The sequence below is a fragment of the Antrostomus carolinensis genome, unplaced genomic scaffold (assembly GCF_000700745.2).
Source record: "Antrostomus carolinensis isolate BGI_N321 unplaced genomic scaffold, ASM70074v2 scaffold14154, whole genome shotgun sequence".
NCBI classification, from domain to species: Eukaryota; Metazoa; Chordata; class Aves; order Caprimulgiformes; family Caprimulgidae; genus Antrostomus; species Antrostomus carolinensis.
Genome location: NW_010310198.1, coordinates 41,298 through 53,222, shown reverse-complemented (window position 1 = coordinate 53,222; position 11,925 = coordinate 41,298). Strand labels below are relative to the sequence as shown.

The 11,925-nt window shown below is 38.7% G+C and overlaps 1 protein-coding gene across 1 annotated transcript; it reads left to right on the top strand.

The window, feature by feature from the left end:
• The first annotated feature begins 256 nt into the window (after positions 1-256).
• LOC104523678 (deoxycytidine kinase) lies at positions 257-9,271 on the top strand. The gene is made up of 6 exons (XM_010166337.2): positions 257-370; positions 2,416-2,609; positions 3,378-3,525; positions 5,030-5,145; positions 5,628-5,727; positions 8,911-9,271. Exons 2-6 carry the CDS (start codon positions 2,458-2,460, stop codon positions 8,935-8,937), a joined length of 543 nt encoding a protein of 180 aa, XP_010164639.2. The 5' UTR covers positions 257-370; positions 2,416-2,457; the 3' UTR covers positions 8,938-9,271.
• Positions 9,272-11,925: the final 2,654 nt, after the last annotated feature.

Here is an 11,925-nt window from a genome sequence, read left to right as displayed (position 1 = left end):
TTTTCTAGAACTTGGATGACTTGAGCTGAGACATGATGTCATGACTGATTTTTGTTACATTGGCTATCGGTAGTGTGTGGTACAAAATTAAAAAGAGAAAAACTGCCTTGGTCATTTAATTGATGATCTGTGGTATAATTGAGTGTTGGAGAGTGTTCACTTATGGAACTTGAAGCTAGTGTTGTATAGTAGTTAAATAATGACAGTATTGATGTTTTTTGACTCATTCTTCCCGAATGCTTTTTCTGCAGCTGCGGGGAAGTCCACATTTGTCGATATTCTCAAACAAGCTGATGAGGAATGGGAGGTTGTTCCTGAGCCTGTAGCTAGATGGTGCAACGTTCAGCAAAACTCTGAAGAGGATTGTGAGGTACAGTAAGAGAAACTAAGGTGAAAGTAAAATAATAATAAAAAAACCCAAAAATCCCCCCACAACACAAAAACAAACAACCCAAAGAAACCCAGTGAAATTTTATTCTAATATCAGAAAACCAATATATCTGATAGACGACGCATTTTAGAAGATATATGCCATACCAATGTCTTTGTTGATTCTTATCACAATATTTGAGTTACTGTTTTGTAGTGTATTATAGAATTAATCTTATCCAACATCAGGATGTAAATTATAAAAGTGGTAAAAACCTGTTCTGTTTTAAAAGCAAGGGATGGAAAAAAAAATTAGGCAGAAGTTACTTTTCGCAGCTGTGAACTAACCAGGTGAGAGCAGAGGGGTGCCCAGGTGTCCTTGAAAGTGTCCTTTAAAATGTCTAGGAAATAATTAACTGCTGCTAAATTGTTTATAGCACTGTTTTTTGTCAGCTACCTGTAATTCTGTTGGCAATCCAGCTGCTACCCAGTGTCCAAAGTCATCCCTGTGTAGGCAGCTTTTGATGAACTGTAGAAGATTGTGGTTTTAAAGATCTATAATAAGTGCAGTGTATTTTGACTAACTAAATATCTACTTTTAATGGCAGTATGTTGTGTCTAACTATTCCTCAGCTACATTTTTTCAGAGTTAGACAATTTATTTTTCCTTCTTCTCCTCCATTATACTAAAGTAAATCCAAATACAAAACCAGACTCAAGTTGTTCTTTTAAGAACTAAGCTAAAGTTGTGGGGTTTTTTTTTTCCCCCCACACAAACACCAGCTCACCTTGTCAGCAGAGCTGAGAAGAAACTAGGAAGAAAGAAGTCAAGGTAATTTATGGGTTGATAAAAGACAGTTTAACACATAAAGGGAAGAGACTAAGAAAGAAGTGATGCAAAGGTGATTTTTGTGATTTTTTTTGTGATTTTTTTTCCCTTTTCTGAGAAAGTTATCACCATCCAAGATCTTGATTATTGCTTTTTTACTGCAGTTTAGTAGCAAAAAGTAGCCTTCCACTTTCCATCTTTAATAAAGCTGTGTACTTTAATTGTACCACAGTGCCAGGAAAAAGAAAATAATTCAAGAAAAGAATAAAATTGGGAATTTCCTTTTTACACATGTACGTGTTGATAAAGGTGTGTCTTACTGCTTCTGCAGTTGTTTTTATGCACGTTGCACCTGAAATATTTCAGATGGCTTAGTACTGTGCTTTTATATATAGTGTTTTTCAAAGATACTGGAATATTTTCCAAAGGACAGTTCTATGTATTTTATTTCTTATTGGTGAAACTGATAAATAAGGGTTTTCTGACTCGTGAAAGGTCACTGTAGCTGCACCTTTGCTGCTTGACTATGGAGTGGAGGGACATCTCCTGGTTACTGAAGCCAGGCTGTGTCCCCTGTCCCTAGCAGACTTGTGTCAATATTGGGATTTGGTGTTAATATACCAAAGGGATTCAGACAGAAGCAGGCATTTTGGCTAGCCTGTGTTTTCCAGTAAAACTGAGGCACGCAGCTCTCTGTTTGCCTGAGCTTTAGTGCCTGCCTTGAGGTGCTTGATCTCCCTTGAGGGCTGAGGGAGATCTTTGACTTGGAGTTTGTTCTGAACCTCCCAGGTAAGATAAGAGCATAATCAGACCTTAAGATGCTGCATCAGCAGCTGTTATTCATAGGAACTGTAATTAATAGATGTAAAAACAACATGAGCCCAGCTGTTAAACCTCTTGCTTGTCAGAGTAAAAGGGGCATGGGTTTTCCTACAGTGTTGTTGACTTCTTGTACCGATAGGATGTTGTAAAGAGTGATGGAAGTGTTTCGGTACTTGAGCATTTTGACGTCGTGGATTGCAGAGTTGCTTGTTCAGCTCAGTGCCCTGGGAGGAATAACATTGCTGCCATTTATGCCTTGTATTACAAATGGGGCTGAAGGTAAATGATGCAATCGTAAATCTGAAATAAAGGCTGAAGGGCTTTAATGCAGAGCAATTCTGCTTCACTTGAATCACCCACCACCTCAAAGGCTCTCTGTATTTGTTTGAAACCAGGAGCTGACCACGTCGCAGAAGAGTGGCGGAAATGTGCTTCGGATGATGTATGAGAAACCAGAGAGGTGGTCCTTCACTTTCCAGACATATGCGTGTCTCAGCAGGATCCGAGCTCAGCTCCGATCCCTGGATGGCAAACTCAGAGAGGCGGAGAATCCTGTGGTCTTCTTTGAGCGGTCGGTCTACAGTGACAGGTACGTTGGACCAAAGTCCTTCAAGCCAAGATGGAAATTCTGAAGTAAAATGCGTAAACAAATAAAAACCAGAGTGTGTCTGAGTGTTGTGCCTCCTTTTGTCATAATTTTGATCCTGATGAATCACAATAACCTCAGTAAGTGGTTTGTTATTTTTCTGTCGCTGGTGTTGACAGCCAAGTGAAATGACGGGTTTGAGGGTTTATGGCTTTGTTGTGTAACCCTGATGAACTGGCTGTTGTTTCTCATTCTTTGTGGGTAGGTTTTTTATGATTTGTGTGTGCATATTTCCCTTCAAAGAAAAGAGGAGAGCGGATATCAAGAGGAATCGGAGCAATTTCTTTCTTTATCGCTTCGTTTTGTTTTCTTTTATGCTTCTTGAAACAGGTCTAGCTGTTTCACATTGCTGTGCCCTCGGTTTCTGGATTCAGAAGGTTGGATTTGATAAATAAATCCCATCACATAATCCCTGGGTGTTCACTGTGTTCTAATATGTTGTAAATAAATGACCACAGTGTATGAACCAGTGGGGGTTTATAGGTGACTCCTGAAACACCTGAGCTGCAAATGTTCCTGCTTTTTGTGGACACTGCTGTGGGCATCTGTCATGGACATGGGTACAGGATGGAGATACCAGCTGTTTATTTCCAGTGCAAACATACATCAGAGAAATTACAGAGTAACTGTGCTCAGCTGCTTTGCTAGTTACTGTGCAGTGATAACTGTGTTCAAGCTAATTTTTGTTTACATAACTGTTTATGTTCACAGATACATCTTTGCAGCTAATTTATATGAGTCTGATTGCATGAATGAAACTGAATGGACTATTTACCAAGACTGGCATGACTGGATGAATAAGCAGTTTGGTCAAAGCCTGGAGCTGGATGGCATCATTTATCTCAGAGCCACTCCTGAGGTGAGGAATAAGAACTTATGATTGCACAGACAATGAGAGTACATGTGCTATGCCTTTATGGTGAAATTTGATCTTTGTCTATGCTTTCATAGTATTTTTTTTTCTAAAAAAAAAAATAAAATATGGGTTTAAACTATGATTCTAGACCTTTTTGATGGTAAAAATAACATGCTTGCAGTCGACTCCAGTAAGGTCACAATTGAGTGTCATTGCATATCACCCTATTTTCGTTTTAGGGATTGCTTTGAACATCTCAGGCAAGGAAACAGCTGTGAAATTCTTGAAATACCATCTTCTCAAAGTCTTGAGCTACCCTTACCTTTCACTGTTAGAGTCCTGATGATTATTGTTCAGTTAAGGTTGTAGTGTTCCCCTGAAGACTATAATTCTTGAGTTATGACTAATACAGTTTGGAAATACTTAAAAAAGAATGTTCTTTAAAATGTAGCCTGTGTATTTTTAAATAAAATGTGAAGATAATGATTTTGTAATTATTAAAACAGAATATATTACAAGAACAAACCAGGAAATACCACTGGAACTAAAAAAAAAAAGAAGGTAGAAAATGGCTGTAGGAACATTGCTGTGATGGATGTAACGATCGTTAATGTCACAGCTGAGCTGGGGTGTGGCCGTGAAGCGCTTTCACCTGGAGCAACGGAGCTCAGGCAGATGAACACACCTGCTGTGTGTGAGGCTTTGACGGTGCTTTGACATTTGGGCATCTGATATTTTTTAAAAGTAGGTAACAACATAAGGAATATTTCTTGAGAGTATGGAACTTATGTGAACAAGAGAAAAAGAAAGAGTTTGGAAGAGCTCAAATTGCAGAAATTAGCTTACAGGTCACTTCCATATTTCATTCCTTTCTTCCTTCCAACTTTGATGCTTTCAACTTTGTTATTGTTATAAACAACTGTGCAATGTAACATCCTAGAGTTCCTCTGAATGCTTTTTTTACTAGGTTTGCTATTGAGGGCACTTTTTTTTTCCCTCTTTAAGTCAGGAATGAATATTTAAATTGCCAAGTACTAAACAGTTTTGATTGGCTTGATATAGAGGCTTTAGATGTGTTCAGAACAGGAACAAATGATTTACTGCCTTTAAAACTGGGTTCCTAGTAGCCAGAAATATATAATGAGATTATGAAATGCCTGTCTATAATGCCAGATGGGTGTTTCTGTGCTCTTCTGATGCAATACACCGGCACCCCTTCTTTTAATAAAGAGATTCTTTGAGACCTTTCTTTGTAGTGGCCAAATGTGATGTATTTCCATAGGTCCTTCTTTGATTTTGAGTGTAGTCTGTGGGCTCCATCAGCTGAACACAGCATAATGTTTGTATGCTCATAAGATAGTTAGCAAGTTGAATATTAATCTTTGGTAAAGAATGGCATATTGAGCACAGTAGGAAGGGCTGGCAAAAAAAAAAACTTAAGCAAAATAGATTTCCTCTGTAAGTCTGGAAAAACAACCAATTTTTTTTTAAATGTATTTGCTTTTAGAAATGCTTAAATAGGATTTACTTGCGTGGAAGAGATGAAGAACAAGAAATTCCCATTGAATATCTGGAGAAACTTCACTACAAACATGAAAGTTGGCTTCAGCATAGGACACTGCGGTAGGGTTTGTTTAATGGTTACTTAAAGATGGGTAAATCTTGGTGAAGATGTTCCATAATGCTTTTTCCACCAGTGAAACTTCACGTTTTCCTGGGATATGTAAAGTTAAACTCCAGGAATGTTTCTGTCTGTTCTTCCTTAGTGGTGTACGGGCTTGACAGCATGTTAATTTTTGTTAGGAAGTGCAACGTGCCTTGGGTTCTCTTCACCTGGAGCTCTGAGTAGCAGAGGATTCAGGTGAACTCATTCTAATACACAGCTGAATTGAACTTCAGGTGCTGGGGGAACAGAATGTTCAAGAATCAGTGATATATCCTAGGAGCCACACTGGAAATTCAAGCTGCTTTATGTTCAGAATTCATGGCTGTAATTTAAATAAGCAGTTCTTTTCCTGGGATTATTAACCATAAAAATGCTGACAGAGACTGCACTTTTTTCAGTATTTTTCCATAATACTTTCTTTGTTCCTATCCCAACACAGAACGGATTTTGAATATCTACAGGAAATACCTATTTTAACATTAGATGTTAATGAAGACTTCAAAGGCAAGAAGGACAGATATGATCACATGACTGAAAAGGTAAAATTTCAGAAGCAGAACAAACTGATGATTTAAGTTTATTGCCAGCACATGAGAATGAATTCAGGATACCTCTTGCATCTCAATATGTAGCATTCTTTGAAGTCAGGCTAGACTCAGAACCTGTGGTGGTTCATGTTATTTCCCACATAAATTTTCTGTTGGCAGGGGAGGAAGAAAAGGAAATATTCCAGGCTTATTTGAGAAGACTTCCATTAGTAGCTTTGTTTGCAAATGTAATTTCTAATTTAATTAACTGTCAACTGTTTGAAAGAATTGTTATTTGCTGCATCCTGCTTCCAACATTGTGTAGGTATCCTGAGAGATGTGATGGGAGTGGGAGAGGATGAGGGTAGAGAAGAGGGAAAGAAGGCTGCACAGGTCTGAGTTGGATGTCTGGGGTAAAGCCTTCCTTGCGTTAGGTGTGGAAGTGTCTAGTCAGTAAAAGAAGTTGTGTGCCAGGTACTGTCAAAATACAGCACAAAACCATTACAACGGAAAATTGAAGGATGAGTTTACTGAACCTGCAGCCGAATTTTGATCCGAAGCACTGAGCCAAAGCCAAACTCTTTTAGGTTTAGCAGGTATTTCTAGCTAAACAAAAGAGGGTATGGGCTATGCTCTGTTCTGGTTAGCGTGTCACAGCAAAGGGCAGTGCAGCTAATGCAAACACGGATCCTTTGCTCTAAAAATATACTTCACTGTATAATTATCCTAAAGTATTTAAGTTGTGGAGTTACATTCAGATAATGAACAGTCTTATAGCCCGCTACAGTACTTCCTACTTGTAGTCTTGTTTAGTAAATTGGCACTATCATTAAAGTTTTTCCCTTCAGTTGTGTTTAATATTCTTCTCAAAAGCAGTGGTCTGAAACTTCAGGGAGTACTTTCCAAAGGTAGCTTTCTACTTGGTTTAGTAAGCAATGCAGACTATAAATCAGAAGTATTTTTGAATCAGAAGTTTTATTTGAAGAAAATTTATTTGAAGTTTTATTTATGGAAAAAAATAATGTCTATTGGATATAAAAAGAATTCAAGTTGAGGTTTGTATTTACATTAAGAAGATTGAATCCTTAGCTCAAAAAGGTGTAATACATGTTTTAAAACTAACCCAAACCAACAACATTTTAACTGCTCAGGAGTTTGGTATTTGAATCTTGATAGGATTCAGCTGAGGACATCTTGACTTTTATTTGGGTAGTCGCAACGAGTTACAGATCTTAGCAATGGTACGTGCACAATTTTCTGCTCTTTGGAAATAAATAGTTTACCTCACGAGAAAAGCAGCTCTGTCCTTTGATCTCAGTTTATCCACTGGGAAGTAGAACTATTCACCTGATTAAAACCAGCCTTCATGGTATTTGCTCTTTTAAAGCTTGTTAATTGATGGAATGACTGGTCATCGCAGCTGTGCAGTGAATATGCTTCCCATCTGCACCATAAGATGAGGCCAAGCTCAGGCACCTAAGTAGGGATTTCAGAGGATTTTACTCCTGTGTAGCTGTCAGGTTACCTGGGCTCAGACAAAGCCCTGGCGTGGCCTTATTTTTTGTCACTTCCCGGAGTGAAAGTCCCAGAACTGCTACATTCTTCATGAGGCTGGGTGCTTTGGCCTTTAGTGTATGCTGATGTCTGCTGGGGACCTAAAGCCTCTACGCTTCCTTCTCGCCTCTCTCACCATGCTCACTTTCAGAGACCTGTCCTGAAGCTGTGTCTGGTGTGTAAACCATGGTAAGGTTCATGGTGAAGCGTTACTGCTGCTGCTTTCTAAAGTGGAGGGTGGTCTTCTCATGAGTTAAGAGTATTGGCACGCTTACGTCTTCCCATCTCTCTGTGAAGGGGTTTGGTCTCTTTTTTTGTTTTTTGTTTGTTTTTTTTTCCTACCCCTTTGAGCCCTGAACTAGGAAGGGGAGGGTCACAAGTGGAGAATGTCATCCAATATCTGTTTCCATTTCACATCAAGAATTTGGACAAAATATTGACAGATGCGCTGTGTTTATGGGAGCCTCTGCCAAAAGAATAACACCATGTTCTCTAGTGAATTGTCAGTTCTTTCTACCCAGTTGTCTAGCTTGAGGGGACAGAGAGGACAGTGCTCCCAGTTCAGGCGATAGCACAGCGTAGCTGCCAGGATGCTCTTGAAACTATGAGATAGGAGTTGTGTGCCGAGGCCACGTACTCCTCAGGTTTTCTGTCTGCTGGGTTGTTATATTTCTAAAAAGGTGGCCTGGCCCTCACTGGTGCTTCTTCCTACTCCTACACTTTAAAGGGAGGAAGTAATTACTCTCTTATTTTTGGGAGGGGGCAGTGGAGGGAGCACAATAAAAAGGTCCATGTACCTGTGGCAAGAAGTGTGTTCTCGGCACCATGTCTTCCCGCAGCCTTTGGTAGCGATCTGAATTGAAGCTGTTGTCTGAATTGCCCACAGTGGTAAGTGTAATGCTAACCTGCTGCTTGGTGCACTGCCCGGTTTGGATCCAGTTCTCAGCAATTACATGGATTATTTGATGTCCTGGGCTGGGTCTTGGTGCTCTCCGTAGGATCGTGGGGTTCTAGATAACATTCTATGGGCCAGAACTTCACTATTAGTTTTAAGGTTGATGTAGCCATTTGAGTCACTCTTCAAATACTGGAAATGGAGTTCAGCAGTAGCTGAACTATTCATGGCATGGTTGTATGGTATCAGATTTCTTTCAGGTACTATGGTTTTGCTGGACATGGTTTAATTATTTATTTGCCAACCTCAAATTCCAAGGAACATACTCATTAGATGCACTGGGTTGTTCATTGACATGAAATATGAATGGTGTTCTGCTAGTGGGCGTGGCTAGGTGTTTTCCCAAGGACATATCTTTTGAGGTGGTCATTATCACACTCGTGTTTGTTAGACCTGCTTTTAAGATAACTCATTTGTCATGTAGGCCTGTAGTTTAGGACCATGGGAGGAATGAGCATCATTCCACTGTGTCTCTCTGCAAACCTGCTAAATTACAGGTACCATGGCTGAAAAAAGTTCTTGATGGATAAGAAATGGTATAGCTGAGCCTGAGATCTTTTTTTCCCAGTTGCTGTTTCTATAGGTGGTATAGTAAAGCAGGAAGCAATGCAGAGGGGAATGTAGTTGGTGTATGCTTCTGTTGATAAATACTTAGTTTGATTGACGATATTTGTTTCTTTTTGCAGGTCAAAGAATTTTTGAGCACGTTATAATCCTCTTTGAAGCACAGGCAGAGTCAAACTGTTCCAAACATCTGTGTGATCAAAGTCTGAAGTACAGCTTCTGCTTTTATAGAAGGCCTCTGGAGAGGCAGGACTCAATCCTGTTGGTTTAATTGTGAGGAACAAACAAAATTTGTGGATAGGGAAATTATTAAATAAATCAGTAGGTCTGATCAGTATTATATCAAGTAACACACACCAATTCTGAAGATATTAGAATTCTGAGAGTTCCCAAATTTTGTGCCTGTTTTTAATCAGACCAGTAAGTTATTCTGGAGTATTTTATTGGATTTTGGGGTTTTTTTTGGTTTTTAAAGTTTATTTTTCATTAAGGTAGTGGTTTTAGGTCTCTTGAGTGGTTTTTTTTTAGTGAAATTGATTTGTAATGGATGTCTCGCTGTTCTGAGGAAGAAAAACATAAAAAAAATTTTTGCTGGTGAGGGAATTGAAATATTACCTGGAGTTTTATATTCTAAGATATAAGAAAGTCTTCTGGCAATTTTGATAGATGAAGTTCCTCGCAGAATACACTGAATTAAAACAAATATCGAGTATGGCTGAAATTCTGTTCCTATGAAATTATTTTTCATGTCTGTTTTTATTGTGCACCGCGAGCTAGCATGTTAAGAGGCTTCCTGTTCTCTAGCATGTTTGTTGTTTGTTTTTTTTTCTAATTGTGTTTGTTTTGGTTTTTTTGAAGCCCTTAATAAAACAGAGCTGTTTTCTGTTGTTGGCACATCCTCTTTTGCTGCAGAGGAGTACATTTGCTTGATGGTACTGTAAAAGGAAGAAGAAAATTTTCCAAATGGCCTCCATCTGTAAATGAAATGTTTCTAAACCTTTCCTTAATCCCATTTTGGATGTCAGAGGTGGCTTCCTGCTTTTGTTCCAGCTTTTGCAATTGTGAACTAGGCCTGCTGGGTGCTTGTATACGCTGCTGCAGTATTTGAAGTAGGCTGTCCTGTCTCATCACCTTGTAGTGCCAAGGGGAGGCCTTTGTGGAGCAGCTGTTGTTCTAGTGCATATTGTTTTGTTAACTGAGCCTCTTTTGTTTCAGGTACAGAAAATATGAATTATAACAGGGTCCACATCTCCAGTACTGTGTTTTATGAGCTGCTTTGTTCTGCTTTAAACATTTCAGAATGATTGCACAGCTGGCTTTTGAATGCAAATTTTATTATAAAGCATTTTATTGTCTACTGTGGTGCCTGTGTTACCTGCTAATTAGAGATGAAATCTTTCTTTGTGGTTGGAATTGCACTGGTGTTCCCTAGCTGTTGACTGAAAAATAAAAGTGGTTGGAAAGATGTTTTCAGTGCTCAATAGTGTTGTCTCATAAAATAAATAACGTTATAGGTTGCTGGTACGTTTAATATTAGTACAGTGGATTAATTTGAAATCCTATATTCCCGGTGTATTGGATGTACAAGATCTCTGAGGTTTCTGAAACACTGTGTCTGGCTTCAGATTGTTTCCATGTGTGGGGAATGAGCCTATGGGATATACATATATATATAATTATATGGATTGTATCATATGTATAATTTACTGATCAGTAGATGTGTTTTGTGTAATATTTATGTTATAGTGGAATGTAGCACTAGTATGGTAGAAAGTCTTGTTTTGAGCTTCAAGGCTGCCTAGTAGAAGGAAAGATTTGAAGATCTTTGCTCCAGAAATGAAGTGAGGTGGAATGGATGAAGATTCAGTTCAGATTTACTTGAAACACATAGTAGAAGCCTTTAAAACATTCTTGGCAATGGTCTGAACAGTAACGATGTATTTTGACTAACAGTGCAATTATTCCTACAGTTTAAGCTGTCAAAATTGTGGATTTAATTACAGGAATTGGAATGACAGCGCTCATTGCAAGGAGTAAACAAGTCTGAGTTCTAATAAAGACTTCTTTTTTAAACCCATCACAGAGCAGACAGAAATTCTGTGGCAGGTTATCTGCATCCTGTTCCAGAAAACTGTACAAAATCTCTGACTGCCAAGTTTGGGTTTGAAGGAGCAAAGTCATGACCAATTATCAGAATGTTTTTAATTACTGTGGAGAAAAAAAAACAACAAAACAAAACAACAAACCCAAAACACACTCTCCACCCACCCCGAAGCTTCCCAGGGCTTTGAAAGCGGCTAGGCTGAAGTACATGAAGCTGCAGTTCTTGTATGTAGGACAGATCCAGCACAAACAGAAGCAGAGATGTCTGTAGACTGTTGTTCTGCCTGGGTGTCAGCTTAAACCTCGCAGCTCTAACAGTACCTCCGACTTAGAAATTGTCAGTATTCTTTTCTTGGCTTAAATCTATTTCCAGACTGCCACAAACCAGGATTGTTGTGTTGTTTTTTTGCCCGTTATTGATACGGAAGGTTTCTGAACTGATACCTGCTCTTTGGCGATGATGTTTTTTCAGTCTTTGAGTGCTGTGTCTCTTTCTCCTCCCTTGGGTCAGAGATACTTTGATGGAACTGGCTAGAAATGCTCGCTTGTTTTAACCAAGTGTCATCACGATCGGGCAGCAAAATCGGTATGTTGGTTTTGTTAAGTTTTTTCTAGTTTGGATACAGATTAAAATACTGCTTGGTAGTGTTTTAATTGCTGTGCAAGTCCACTTGTGAGCGGTGGACATAATAGTGCCTGATTTTATTTTCAGTTGTTGTCTGTCTAGTGGATTTGAAGTTCTCTTAATAGAAATGCTGCTTAGAACAGCAACTGATTCTGTATGTAGAACTTGATTTGTGCTGGTTACCTATTTCTACTGTTTTCTGTTTGTTTAAACAGACTTCATTATAACGGAGTTGTATGTAAAATGTGATTAGTATTGACATTATTCTGTTCTTTTTCCAGCAATTAAAGTCTCAAGGAATCTATTTGTGAAATAAAAATGACACAGGAGAAATCCACCATACTGTTAAGCGTAGACCAGGGAAGGATATATGTAGTAATAATTGTTATATTTTCAGAAAAAATAGTGT